This window comes from Carassius carassius, chromosome 46 (genome assembly GCF_963082965.1).
Source record: "Carassius carassius chromosome 46, fCarCar2.1, whole genome shotgun sequence".
Lineage (NCBI taxonomy): Eukaryota > Metazoa > Chordata > Actinopteri > Cypriniformes > Cyprinidae > Carassius > Carassius carassius.
This window is the reverse complement of record NC_081800.1, coordinates 19193244-19208767: the sequence shown is the minus strand read 5'-3', so window position 1 is coordinate 19208767 and position 15524 is coordinate 19193244. Positions and strand designations below refer to the sequence as shown.

General features: G+C 36.1%; 1 protein-coding gene across 2 annotated transcripts; it reads right to left on the bottom strand.

Annotated features, from left to right (window-relative positions):
- Nucleotides 1–5202: 5202 nt before the first annotated feature.
- Nucleotides 5203–15429, bottom strand: LOC132129055 (CDK5 and ABL1 enzyme substrate 2-like). 2 transcript variants are annotated; one of them, XM_059540475.1, is made up of 9 exons: nt 14777–15427; nt 11193–11285; nt 9469–9546; nt 8050–8146; nt 7685–7853; nt 7159–7256; nt 6728–6834; nt 6018–6222; nt 5203–5870 (listed from the first exon to the last, which is right to left on the bottom strand). In XM_059540475.1, exons 1-9 carry the CDS (start codon nt 15292–15294, stop codon nt 5730–5732), a joined length of 1506 nt encoding a protein of 501 aa, XP_059396458.1. In that variant the 5' UTR covers nt 15295–15427; the 3' UTR covers nt 5203–5729. The 2 variants fall into 2 exon arrangements, with proteins under 2 accessions (XP_059396458.1, XP_059396459.1); XM_059540476.1 differs by lacking the exon at nt 9469–9546 and having other exon boundaries at nt 14777–15429.
- Between the last annotated feature and the right edge of the window lie 95 nt (nt 15430–15524).

Sequence of the window (15524 nt, the reverse complement as noted above, 5' to 3'; positions counted from 1 at the left end):
TAAAGAGGATCAAATTAAACTCATTAAAAAAAAAAAAACATGCTTTTTATGTCTTTATTGACCAAGCTGCTTCTGGTTTAGGAGTAGAATTATAAGATTATTTAATTATTTATTTGACAAAGAATTGCTAATGCTCTAGAGGTAAACCTTTTTAAAGGGCTATATTGCTCCAAGGTCAGACAAATATTGATCAAAGGGCATTAATTTAGACTGCCATGGACAGGTTGTCTATACACTCAATACAAAGGCATATAATAGTAAAAAAAGGTGACAAACAATTGCATAATAGCTGTCATGGATTTCTTCTCAGTTCAGTAGTCATAACTACAAGGGGGGGGGAAACAAGGCTTGTTTGAAACCGATGATTCAGCACTGAGTTATTGAATTGTTCATGCAAGACCTAACATGCCAGACAATTAACGTATTTGCCCAGCAAAGTGCAAGTAAATCGATCTAAAATGATTTAACAGTGGTGAAAATGTAATTTAACACCTCTTAAAGGTTACACTTATCACTCCAGTCTGTCTTTGACAAACTCATAACAGCGTTGTTTGTGTGGGCATATCGACATGTGCAACCACCAATCAGAGTAAAGGACTAAGAAACCTCCACCAATCGAACGTAAGCCCCGCCCCTTCTGCTTGTAGGGGTTGGTCGACATCAGAAAAGTGAAAGAATTCTTAGAATTTAACTAGAAAGAGAGAAATTCAAGTTTTATGTTTTTCATATAACAGTCACCACACACATTCGTCAGCACTGCATTTATAGATGTGTAATATAGAAGCCAGTGTTTTAAAGCATGGACCTTTTTTGTTTTAAATGGTTTCCTCATGTTAATCTGTTGTTTGCCAGAACCAAATTATGAACCTTTCAAATAGTATAATTAAAATTTAAACCTGTTAATAAATAAAAACAAATTCAAAACACTAATAAATACTATTAATATCATAATAAACGTAAAACATAAAAAAACAATTTGTCAATTTTTGCCTTTTTTGAATAGGACAGAAGACAATTAACAGGAAGCAATGTGTGAGAAAAAAAGCACATACCATATAGCACTGTCCATCACTGTACATTTTGAATAGATGTCAACTACCAAAAATGCATTTGCTGCTATTCGGTCTATAGAGTTTAACTTGCCCATCCTAAGAAAAATCTTGTCCCCTTGTATCTGCTGATGATCAAATTGCATCTAAAATAAGTTATGTACATAAAGTGCAGGAATCCAGATGAACATGTATAGAATTTTTACAAGGTTATCAGTGTAACATAATTATTTTTTATTTTGGTCTGCAGGTGGTCTGGGGGCTCTGGCAGGACCAGGTCTGGCCAGCCTGCTGGGAAGTGGAGTTCCAGCTACTAGCAGCTCATCTTCCAGGTAACACCCAGTAGAAGCTTGCATGTGTCTGATAGTACTAAATACAATGACAATTGAAATATTCTTCTTTCATCTTTAGCCCTTGTAGTTTTGGCCACTGCAGTCACTCCATCCTCCACCTCTTCCACCACATGGCTTGGCTCCTCCCAAGTAGGGTTGTAATGAGATTTTCACGGTACATACAGAAACGGTTATCACGGTATATATTTAATCTGCACCAACACTGTGAACTTTATAATGATAAATCTGGTAATTAACTTTTAAATGCATCATTATGCAAACATATGAGTAGAGTTCTCTGCATGATAGACCTGTGACTGGCAGATCAATGTGCCTCTTCATTTCTCCCCAATTGACAGTGCAGTTTAAATGGTGACAGGATGTACGTAACTAAGCAACAGAGCAGAGCGTCTGTTAAAGATGCAAGTCTGTTACAACAAAAAGGTTTGTTAGCATATCTGCTCTTGAAAATGAATATTTTTAGAATACATTTTCTAATATTTTATCAGCACACTTCTGGGTTGTCTAGATTATGAATATGTTCAGCAGTGCACTAGCATTGGGGCAGTTGGGGCCTTTGATGAATCAGTTTGGATTACCTACTGAAGCTGTAGAGGCAGCCAATAAAGGAGGTCAGTGTATTTCAAATGTACACAAACTAATCTGGTTCATTCCAGTTGAAACTCTTTCTAAACACCCTTGTTTATACTTTCACATGCATTTATATGCACATTCCTCTCTCCAAGACATCCTTCTGTTAAGTCTGTGGTTTATAATGACCTTTCAAGGTCAAAATTAGATGTAATCAATTGTATCTAGACAATTGTTTTTGCTTAGATTTGGAAGCCATGGAAGGTCAAGGGAAGTCGAACGAAGGAGGAGACAAGAAAGATGATGAGGAGGATATGAGTTTTGGATTAGGCAACTCTCTACATGAGCTGCCTTCATCAGTTTAACATTTTTTTACTGTAGAGCTTCCAAAGTATCATGTTGTCAAGATAAGTCATGTTAAGGGTGATTATGTATTTTTACGTTGAAAGAACAGTGCTCTCAAAAATTCTGTCATTTACTCACCCTTGAGTCGTTCTGAACCCTTAAGATTGTGATTTATTTTCAAAACACAAATTTAGATATTTCTATTGAAACCCTAGAGCAGTGGTTCCCAACCTTTTTCAACTCGCAGCCCACACAACCAAACACATATGTTTTACGTGGCTCACTGCAAAAAAAATTAACTGACCCCGCTAATGTTTGGTTAATAACTTAGTACTCAGAAGCTAGATTGTTGACTGTCTTTATTGAATGAACGGGCAATGAACAGAAAATAACTGGCACCGCTCAGCAAAACGGGAAAACCAGATCCAGACAGAGCTCGGCAGCGGAGCAAGCAGTCAGGAGGGAACATGTTGACAGCCATTTATGCATGTTTGAATTTGTTGTTCTGTAGCATATGCAGCAAAAATATCTAAGATAAATTGGCGGTTTATTCTTAAACCAATTAGCGAGCTCGAATAGTGGAAGCATAGTTGCAGTTTAATATTTTTATTTTTTGTTATTTAATTATATATATGAAATTATGTTATTATGTTATGACTTAGACATTTTTACATATATTAACATACAGGTTGAAAACCACTGCCCTAGAGGTTTGTCCCTCAGTTGAAAATCCAGGTAACCAAAAGTCTAGATAAAGCAATATCTCTTCACAAGACTGGATTAAACTGCTTGATTCATAAGCATTCGTTTTACACCCTTTCCCAGATGCTTTACTTTGTTTTTACTTCATTCATTCACCTGGTCTTCTGTTTCATAGATCAACCACAGTTTTATGGGTTTGGAATGACATGAGTGGGTGAGTAAATGATAACAGAATTTTGGGGTGAACTATCCCTTTAAACAACTCATCCTGTCCAAGTCACAACGTAACAGAATTAGCAACAGAAGTTTTTTCCATATTGTGATGTACATCAAAAAATATGTAAAAGATAGATAGGCTGAATATGCAGTTTAATGTGCAGTGTGGTACTTTCAACATTTCGCTATTTGAGCGGCCTCTTGGCATTGGGATGGGACTTTTTCTCTTTTAATCAGGTATTTTACTGTTTTTAAAACCCTTTTCCAAATAAAGAAACTTGCATTAACAGGTAAGTAGTTTTTTGGTGTGTATAACTTACAAAAACTTTACAAACAAGTGAAACAATCAAAAACATCTTTATAAATGCAAATAGAAAAAAGAAAAGAAAAAAAAGACAAATACACAGCACAAAAGATAGGACCCTGTGAACAGTTCAGTTCAAACTAAAGCCATGCTCACACCTCCCAGTAAACACCAACATACTGTGGTTTCCTGTTCGGTGTTAACTGTTGGCGTTTAATCGAGCAGTGCAATCTATTCTCACATCATTCTATGACATACTGCTAAAATAGAGATTTTGACACACTCACAAAAAACACAGTATTCTCATGCAGAAGGTCACAGGATTCCCTCACAGTGCTTGTACCCTTCTACATCCTCAAAGATTCCGCGACAGTATCACAGGAGTGAGTGTAATTCACATACAGTGAGATTTCAATAAACATGTCACACGGTTTTCCAACCGAAACACATTCATAACGTGTCAAGGTGTGTGATTACTCAGAATCAAAAAGATTAAAGATGTGTGAAAAACAGTATGGCAGCAGAACCATACTGACAAATGTAATAGAAAAGGCACTTCATTCTTCAACGCTCAGTAAAGATTTACACTTAGAAGGATGTAGTGATGTACGATTACCCACACTTCTCTCCAATTCAATTACCCTCTCATAGTTGATAATTTGTCTCAGAAATGTGACCAGTCTGAATCCCTGAGGGAAAGAAGCAAATAAACCATACAGAGCCATCATGTTAAAAAGACCACCACTAGATGGAGGCTATGTGCTTCTGTTTTTCAGTCCAAAAAAATCCAGATGTAAAAACAATGTTGCATATTTCTGGTAATGCTGCACACTGTGATACTGTCTAGGTTCTGAAAGTAAACATAGGCCACTCCTATGGTGTATAAACATTCCCAAAGAAGAATATCACAGATAAAAGATAAGATGATATTGTATGAACACTAACCAAGAAGACTCAGTAAGGTTAGGTCATATTCAACTCTGCACAACACAAAACAAAACAGACTCACCCGGTCAAAGGAGGTGGCATTTCCTCCGTGACCAAATACATAACAGTTTAATGCGCAGATGTGGAGTTATTTTTAAAAACCTACTGTACTGTTTGAAACATACTCAACGTTGCACATAAGATAAATAGGACACAGTAGGATGCAAAAAAAATTAACATTTCATCACTGTAATTGTCACAGCTGTGCATTGATATGTAGACTTGACTTCTGTCAAGACATTCAAAAACACTTGCATCGTAAGAAAAGACAAGTGGTTAACAGTTCAGTTTCTTTTAACATTTGATTAACTGTTTAAAATGGCACTCACATATTCAAAATACTTTTTTTTACATTCAACGCTACCTAAAGTTCATTGTGGTGTGTCATTACATCACTGTTAAACCACAGCCTAGCTAGTAAATGTTAGATGACTAAAAGAAGAGAGAGAGAGAGAGTGATAAAAGCACAATGTGCCCGTTAAATGTCATCTCTAACATAGAGTGCCTGGCTGGATACGCATCGGAATGCCACACATACCCGAAAACTCATCAGAAAGGCAAACAAACAAACAAAAAACACCAATGTGAAAAAGCATTCAAAATATATTCAGTATTCATAAATTATCTATTCTAATGAAATTAATGTCCATAAATAAAATATTGCATAAAGTTTGTGGTATTAAAAAATTAAAATGAATAAATGGATTAAAATGATCAGTGCTTAAAGAAAGCGTCTCCATAAATGTGTTTGATTTATAAAATCAGTTCCATGAAGGACATAAACAAGTAAAGATGGAGTGCTGAAACCTGTATATAGCTGATAGAAAATTCCACTTATCCATTTAATCAATAAATAATACAAATAACCTTTCCGAACTGCCATAACACAAGAGCGTCATCTCCATGGTCTACAGGCAGCTCTTAAAGGGAAAGTTCACACCAAAATGAAAATTCTGTCATCAATTCTCACCCTCATGTTGTTCCAACCTGTATGACTTACATTGTTTTGTGAAACATACCGCAAAATATATTTCAAAAGCTAACCAAAAAGGTTTGGTTATCAACATTATTACAAATATTTTCTTTTGTGTTCTGCAAAGAAAAGAAGAAAGACATACAGGTTTTGAACAATATCAGGGCGAGTAACTGATGACGGAATTTAAATTTTTTGGATAAACCATCCCTTTAAGGACCCTCTCCATTTCAGCCCTGCTGCACAAGCCTGCGATAGTGAGGCATGACCTTGCTGTCTGGGAGGTAGAGTGCCATCTCCAAGGCAACCAGAACCGTGAACTCCAGGGAAATCAACTCCTTGCAATTTATTCGGAAACGCTCCTCCAACCTCTGTTCAGAGTCAGGCAAATCCAAAAAGTCAGTACATAAATCATATATATAGAAAAAAATTATATGACCAAGAAAACGAAGTATATACCTATAAAGAACAGTTAAGTCTCTGAATTAAATAAACATGCAAAGCAGTAACACACTTACATCGATCAGCTGCTTGACTTCTTGTTTCTTGAGGTCGCTGCTGATCTTGGCAGCTAATAAAACACAAGCAGCAGACACCAGCTTTCGGTTGTGCTTGTTCAGCCTCCCTTGCAGAACCAGCTTCTCGAAGTAAACATAAGCCATTGCTATTGTAACCGGCTGTAGGCCACACTCTTCGCTCACCGAGCGCATCTCCCTTTTCAAACTGTGGTGGACATTAAAAAGAGGAGAAAAAGTTGTTTGTAAACAATTAGGACAGATTAACAAGATGCTTATGTTGTATGTTAATTCATTGTTTATTCATTCAGCCAAATTTAAAATGTTATTGTGATAGTGCTATGAAATAAAAGACCCCATAAAAATAGCTTAGTGGGCACCATTTCTTTCCTGTGTTTACATATTTTCTATTAAACTAGATATGCACTCAGTAAAAAAATTTTTTACTGTAGCCGATAACTGAAAAATGGTCAATATTAATATTCAATTCAATATAATTTTGTGTAAAAAAAAACATTGAAGCCTTAAAGCAAATTTAGGCATCTCAACATTATAAATGTACAGTATTGTAAATAGATATTCTTTTTGAGATTTGTTTTTAAAAATGATGGTAAATCTAAACACAGAAATATAAGAAATAAACATGCACAATTACATTTCCTAACAGACATGGTCTAAAGCAACACAAATAGTTTACATAAAAATGACTTTACCTTCTGATTTTGCTGAGTGTCAGCTTTATGTGAGGAAACTTCTCCTTGAATGTCTCGTTCATGTCTTTCTTCAAGTCAGACGGTTTCACATACTCAATAACCGTAGTCTGGAAGGGACAAGGAGAGTCTTATTACAGGTGTCATAAAAAAAAAAAAAAAAAGTATGCTTTTTTTTATGCCTGCTAAAACACAATGGTGACTGTGAATTTTCAACTTTTACAGCTAGAGTCTAGTCAGCTGTGATACATAAGATATCATGCTTCATGCCTTTAGCTAATAGCTAATAAAGTCATGAGCTGGGTTCAAAAATTATGAAATCACTGTTATGTTGTAGTGAGACTCAGGTGTCCTTGCAAATCTTTTCACTGGCATCATGTTAGAAGAGATTATTGAAACTATGTTGGTTGAAACTGTTCAATCAAGGAGCTTACCACATAAGATGCAAAAATTAAGACTCGCTTGTGCTTCCCACAAGGCCACTGGGGGTCACTGAGTAAGTTGGGGTCATAGTCTGATAGCTCGTCCACACCTACCAAGAGTTACAACATTAAACAAGATTGTTAAAAAAGATTGTTTTTTTAAGAAATTAATATGTTTGCTCAGCAAGGATGCATTACATTTATCAAAAGTGAGTTAAGTCCTTCATAATTTCACAAAAGATTTTTTTTACAAGTGCTTTCTTTCCATCCTGAAACATAATGCAATGTTTCCACAAAAACATTAAGTAACACAACTCATTTCAACATTGATGATAATAAGAAATGTCTCTTGTGCAGCAAATCAGCGTATTAGAATGATTTCTGAAGGATCATGTGACACTGAAGACTGGAGTATTGGCTGCTGGAAATTCAGCTTTGCCATCACAGAAATAAATTACATTTTAAAATATATTCAAATAGAAAACAGTTGTTTTAAATTGTAACAATATTTAAATAATTATCTGAATATGTAACACACAAGTATCTTGTCCAACTGCGCTGGTGATCCGAGAAGGGGTGAAGTTCTTCTGCCCGTTAATACGGTTGCGAGACACTGGCATCTGAGCTGCACTGATGTCAGGTGGGCCGCTGCTCTTCTGCCTGACCAAGGCATTAGTTGGAAGCAGAAAACGGGCATATGATACTGTCTGCAACACAAAACATCCCAGGGCTATCAGTGTAAACACAAACATATGCATTGCGTAAAACACACACCCAGTGACCAAGTACTGCAACTTGCACAATGATGCTTTAAAACAAATAGCAATACTACAGCAAATAAACAAACAAGAGGGTTTCTAAAGCACGTAATCACATCTTTGCTCAATCTTCTTAGAGGAATACCTTTCCAAAGTCCACCTCCACTCCCTCCAGTCCAGGGACCATATCACCTCCCCCACCAGAAGAGTGTCTCTGTCTCTGGGCTTCTAGTTTAGGCTCACTGCAGAGGGTAGATAAATTATTAATAATCAGAATTGAATAACACTTGCCTGTACTGAAATAATCTCTTTTATTTGGATATTGCAAAAGACACCAAAAGAGTCTGTTATTACCAGGCTGCAGTTCGCTGTTTATAAGCTGGTCTATTTGTAAATACAGTACATTATTATATTAAAGCTACAAATGATACAAAAGCAAATTTTTTAAGAAGTTATAAAGCACACTTACTAAGAAAAAAAAAATCATATTTCTGTGAATGATGTGATTAGGTGTATGACAGGTGGACAAATCACTGTAATCTCTGGACTGCCAAGACCAAAATCACTCACTTGGAGTTCTGCACAAAGCTAGATGACACATTATGAATGTTATTTACTGTATGTAAGTACGTCTGAATCTTACATTAATGGAGCCATATCATATACTTTTATTATTTAATTATTTTCCAAATGTCCACTTTAAACATTGAGGTTTTTATTAAATTTTTAAATTTTACAGTCCCTTTTAATTATTCTTTTTTTCTGCTGTGCCATTAGGAAACAGTGCTTTCAATCCTCTAAGACTCATCCAGCTGATTTTCTGTAGGGTTACATTTATCCTATGTATCCAACTCAGAAAATGTAATAAAGCTTTAATAAAATGCTCTTTTTGAACTGGGGGGAATGTTTTGAGTTCTGCAAATTACAGCATATTTGCATACTACATCAAAATCCCTTTTTAAGAGATCAAGGAAAAGATCCCACATGATATGACACCATGTGAGGTAAACTGAAAATCATAATATGACAAATTTAAAAGTTTGGGGCTGGTAAGATGTAATGTTGATCGAAGTCTCTTTTACTCACCAAGGCTGCATTTGTTTGATCAAAAATACAGTAAAAGCAGTAATATTAAGAAATTTTACTACTTGTATTACTACAAGTTTTCTGTTTTAATATATTTTGAAATGCAATTTAAGCTGAATTTTCAGCAGCCATTTCTCCAGTGTCACATGACCCTTCAGAAATCATTCTAATATGATGATTTGGTCCTCAAAAAACATCTTATGTTGAAAATATTTTTTGTAGAAATCTGGCTTTGTTTTCAGGATTCTTTGGCGAATAGAAAGTTCAAAAGAATGTATTGGGAACCGAAAACTTTTAATCAACTGAATGCATCCTTGCTGAATAAAAGCTGAATAAAAGCTGAATAGGCAAATTTAACTTGGAACATCATATTTCATAAAAAGAAGAAAGAAAAGAACAGCTGATTTGTCCATCACTCATGTATGGGTTTGCATGAGATGAAATGAGCTGAGTTTGGCTGACTGTGGTGGCTTTGTACCTGATGTGATAGCTCTCTCCATAGGGCAATACAGAGAAAGCAGCACACAGTGATCTCTTGGCACAGATCAGCACAACCCTGCAGGACACAGATGGCAAGTGCACACAGAACAGACAACATCAGTCACCTAAACATCAAACCATCACAGTACATCAGCCATGTCTACACCATAGCAAGTGCATATGGACCACAAAGCAAATGGGAGATCTTATAGCCCTGGAATGACAATGGTGACAAAATTAGCCAAAAAAAGTCAATCTATTCTTAATTATTAAATTAAAGCAGCATGTAGCTTTCTACGTCATATCAGATTGGTCAACAGGACCAAATCTAATTACAACCAACTCAGTCACATTTCCCAGGAGACTTGAACATCATCACAAATAACAGGTCAGCAGCTTGTGACACAGGATGTGCTCAGTGAGGGTCTATATTACATCACTACTGATGTCATGAGGCTGAATGTGCACATAAGTGAAGGCATGAATTAATGGTTGATGATGTAATGCATGTCAGGTAAAAAAAAGGGGGGGGGGGGTGTATAATTCTGTATAATATACAAGATCATATCAAAATAACACTTTTTTTTAAGTGGAATCTGTACGTTGTTTGGTCTTTTTTTCTTCGTCAATCTGTGCAAAATTCATCACCAAATAAAGTTGTATATAAATCATATGTTATAATGCAAAAAAAAAAAAAAAGTCAAAAGAGCCATCTGGGTTTACAGCATGTTTTACCAGAAGAGGAAAGTAAGTTGGAGGGAGAAAGAAAAGGAATCAGGGAAGCTTTCATCTTACGTAACTGAATTTCATTACATTTTAATGGTTCTTGCCAAGGTGCAGTTCTACTTTCAGAAAATGCCATTTCTATATAAGGTTCCATTCAAGATTAATTTAATTCAGACCGGTTGTTCCTCGTGTAGACAGACATATCTATCCCTCATTTTGTCTGTGTGAGAACCTAAGTGAGTTATCTCAGTTAGTACTTATGTCAGGTATTAAGTTAACTAAGGAATCACAGAGTCTGTCTGAAGCTCCACTGTTTCACTAAGCATGAGAGCACACTGCAGTTATATAACAAAGAACTTTACTGCATGAGGAAACAGTCCAGCATCCACTTCACCATTTTATATTCACCTTATCTGACATGAGCCCAGTATGGGACTGTCTGAGCACCTCCATCCTACAAAAGTTATTTATAAGAAAGTGCTAATAAAGGACTAGCCTAAAAAAAGAACCAATTATATTTAAAAATAATTTCTGGAAATGTAAAATAAATGCATTAAACAAGATTGTTAATTTAAAAATGTAAAAAATAAAAAAAAAATTGATAGAAAGTCAAAAATTATATGTTTTTTTTATTATTAATAAGTTAAGAAGTTAAAATTAAATGTTTCATTGTTTTCCTTCATTGAAAGGTTTTAAAATGAATATGTAATTTATCAATTTGACTCAATAATGATTATGTAACACTTTGCAATGCAAGAATCATAAAAGTATGCAAAACTGTAAATACGTTATTAGGGTACTACAGTATATTCATGCTATTATTGGCCAAGCTCAAAAATCAACTCTGGTTTATTTGTACTCTAAGGCTCCTTAAAAGCTTGAAGACCTCTGGTCTGAAGTAATTTATACAGATTATTTTCTCAAAAAGATTAAACAATTACAGCTCCTCCTCACAGGGAAAATATTTCCCAAACAATATCACACCCGCCAACTCACCTGCTCCCTCGAGTGTCATACTGTCTCATATTCTTGATGAAATGCACCTTCTTGGAAACCTTTGGCCCTGGAGACCCAGAGAGGTTACGTGTCCTGCAACAAGAACATAATACAATTTAGAGACAAAGAAATGTGACTTTAATTTTTACACACTTCGAGAAAAACTGTGATGGATTAAATTGAAGCAAAAGCATAATCTTTTAGCCCTTGACTATATAGAAAGGCTTAAAGGTCACCCTTCCAGCATCAGTCCATCAGCAGACCTATGGAGATAAATCAGTAGCTAAACTCGAGAGGTTGAAGATCTGATTGTGAGAACTTGTCATATTAATATTTGTATTTGTAAGTTAAAATTTACACTCACAGCTCTGATGTGAAAAGCTGAATCTTTCAATTTGCACACACAGACAATGATCAAAACACCCGTGTTTTGAATTGGAAGTTGTAGATTAATAGTTACAAATGTGTAGAATGACATTCACACAAAGAAAATGACATACACACATGTTTACGACATATTTACTTTTGCACTTTACTTCAGTTTCGCTGCACAACGTCAAGTCGGCACTTACAACCTCTCAGATCTGGAAGTACAAGTTCAAATCCTAGCGCTCTGACTTTTGCTACTCTTTTTGCGCTATTCTGTTGTAAAACTCACTTGTGCACTTGTATATGCAGATGCGAGAGAGCAGAGCTGGGGGCGGGGCTTTGGTGCGAATGAAGACATTTTATTGGTCGATGCCCGACCAATTAACAACGCCAATTGTTTTCACTGAATATCCTTAGCTTTGACAGGATTTTAAGACACTGCATTCATTTTGCCATTCAGGTATTATCTAGTAGACAAATGCAACATATTGCAACATAATGCAACATATTTTATATGTATATCCCACTGCATATTGCAGAGTAAACTCGCTGTACCAGAGCATGCTTTGATCTCACCGCCACGCGGTCACGTGGTTCATGGAGCTATCAATAGTACTAAACTAAACGTTTTGTCAATATGCTTGAAATGTACTAAATGGGACAGACAGTAGTTACATTATATTTGCAGCGATTTCTAGTAATTTGTAACACATAAAGTGCATTGATTATGCATGGATAACTACGTTGACTAATGACTATGCGTTACAATAGCATTTTATACTGGAAAATGGAACAGCATTATGTTCTCATACTCCTCCTTGGCAGTTAAATGTGACTAAACAATTAAGTGTAACTTTTAACCAATAAAATAACTGTACTACATGTTAACTCAGTCCTGTTTAGTTAATTTGAAGAGATCATGGTACTAAATAATATGCGCAATAATTATGATCCATGAATGACCATTTTAAATATAACATTTTGTAATATGGTTATAATTTATACTACAATAACTGTAGTATTTAGGTTTAAATTCCAGTGCAAAGAGGCACGCTTTAAATTAGAGGCATTTGGTGGACAGAAAGATAATATTCATATGCAATTCCATTGCTTAAACACTAGATGGCCTTGTTGAGGTTTAATAAATACATGTATTTAGCTCTACTAGTTGCTCAAAACAGTATTTCTGGTCATAAGTGCTTATTTTTTAGGTTTTGCTGTTTAATGTACATTTAGACATTATTAAACACTCGATTTTTATTTTAAAAAAATTATAATAATAATTTTGCATTTAAAAAGATTCATTACTGACAAGAAAATTAGGGATTTAACCCAATGAAGATGTTAAATTATTTTTACAAAACATAAAAATAATAAAAACAGCATTATATTGCAACTCTGGTACAGGGATATGCAGTGGGATATACATATAAAATATGTTGCATTATTTGTCTACTAGATAATACCTGAATGGCAAAATGAATGCAGTGTCTTAAAATCCTGTCAAAGCTAAGGATATTCAGTGAAAACAATTGGCGTTGTGCATTGGTCGGGCATCGACCAATAAAATGTCTTCATTCGCACCAAAGCCCCGCCCCCAGCTCTGCTCTCTCACATCTGCATATACAAGTGCACAAGTGAGTTTTGCAACAGAATACAGCAAAAAGAGTAGCAAAAGTCAGAGCGCTAGGATTTGAACTTGTACTTCCAGATCTCAGAGGTTGTAAGTGCCGACTTGACGTTGTGCAGCGAAACTGAAGTAAAGTGCAAAAGTAAATATGTCGTAAACATGTGTGTATGTCATTTTCTTTGTGTGAATGTCATTCTACACATTTGTAACTATTAATCTACAACTTCCAATTCAAAACACGAGTGTTTTGATCATTTTCTGTGTGTGCAAATTGAAAGATTCAACTTTTCACATCAGAGCTGTGAGTGTAAATTTTAACTTACAAATACAAATATTAATATGACAAGTTCTCACATTCAGATCTTCAACCTCTCGAGTTTTGCTACTGATTTACCTTTATACAGACCTTACATGAAAAGACGAGAGGTTGAGGGGAACAGAACAGGAGAGAGATGAAAGGCAAGAAACAAAAAAGACAAACAGGAAATGATGTGCGCATGTACTGTAGTGAGATCACGGGGCTTGGTTTACATGAGTCACATCACCTACATGCAGATAAAGCTTGTTGTGACTAGTTGATGGTCTTTGACTGACTCAGCAGCCCACTAATTATCTACTCTGACAGCAGTGATATCATCATACAAATCTTTCATCTGTACTATGGGTTTCCCTAATCACTGTCTCTGTTGTCTCAGTTACAAATGACTTTTAAAAGGCAAATGCGAAGGCAAATAGGATGGAGAGCTCACTCACTAACCTTCATATAGCTGTCAAACATTTCTGTTACTCAATCAGACAGTACACGCTTTTTCACAGGGACTTCTGTGGTTTTTAATTTTACTAAGTCCTTTAATTTCGACCCGAAGAGCCAGATTCATGAAATAATTCGATTCTTTCAGTGAATCACAAAACATTTGGTGCCACCTGAGTAGACCGCTTTCCTTACGAGTCGGTTCATTTTGAGAATCACAGTAAATATCTGAGATCTATTTTAATTACACGAAATGTCTGATTCTCGAATGAACAGATACACATTATGGTTTGGGATTTATTTTCTCAAACATTTTGAGAAAACTGCAAAAGAAACGCAGCCGTTATTTATTCGAAGTCCCTCCCCCACGTATTCGTCTTAAAAGGTCTCAAAAAATGTCGCAGACATATTTCCAGTCAAACTCATGCCTAGAAAACAAGACCGCTCTTCAGAGATGAAAATGAAAGTTGTAGACATTAAACCGGAAGCCAGTCATTCCCCTTAAATATTTGTTACTGTTTTGTTCGGTTTCTCGTATTGTAATATGTACTGTTTATAATACTGCTTCAAAAAGTCATAATAGAATGTAAACACTGGTAAACAACAGGCCAGTTAAACATTCTATCCACATAATCAAAACAGTGAAACGATTTTGGAATAAACATAGCTTTCATAAACCAATACAAATTCATTATTGTTAATGACACCTGTACAAATGAAGGTTTCATCACACATTTACTTTATATCTATTATGAATGGTGTAATTTTTAAATACAGTGGCAGTCAGAGAATAACGAGTGTCATTGTCATGACAAAAAAAAAAAAAAAACTCACCTTTGGCGCGGATCAGGAGCAGGATTAGATCCCGGGAATTGGCTGGGTGATTTACTGGATGCTGAAAACAGATTCAGCGGTCCAGAGGTCGGTGAACGGGGGGGTGCCTGGACTGACAAAGGATCTGTTCGTCCATCCTCCGTGAAAACGTCGCAGCTCCCCCCTTGATTAAATACTGGAGGAGGGCTCAGAGGAGCAGAGTAAGTGTTAGTCCTCGGTAGAGGGGTCGCTGCTCCCCCGTTGATGGATGACACTTGGGTGAAGGTTCCGTAGCTGCTGGTTGTTGTCGAGTAAGGGGGACCCGTCACTGCTGACGCGCCGACATCCACACACCGACTCTCGGCTTCCCTGGGGCCAACGATTCCATTGCTTAGGTTATAAACCGGTCGTCCGTCCAAAGATATATTGGTGAGAAACAACAGTGCTGCTTGTCTGCGACGGGAATCTCGGCTTTTTCGCAGATGTTCTTTGTGTGGTTTGGCTGAATTAGTCCGAGGACCGCAAGCAGCGGCCGCCATTCTACTGTGAGTAAGCTAAAAGCAGACAGACCTATTAGACCGGCTGAGGGAATGGCCACGCCCCCTGACACCCTGTTGGTTGAAATCTAATGACACTTGCATATAAATGAGTATTTGTCTCAGCGGATTGGACGAGAGGTCTTGGTTCACAAATTTGTACAATAATTTTGCTTCAAACCTACAGGTAGGACATTGGAAACATGACAGACATATTTTGCTGTCTTTGCTAA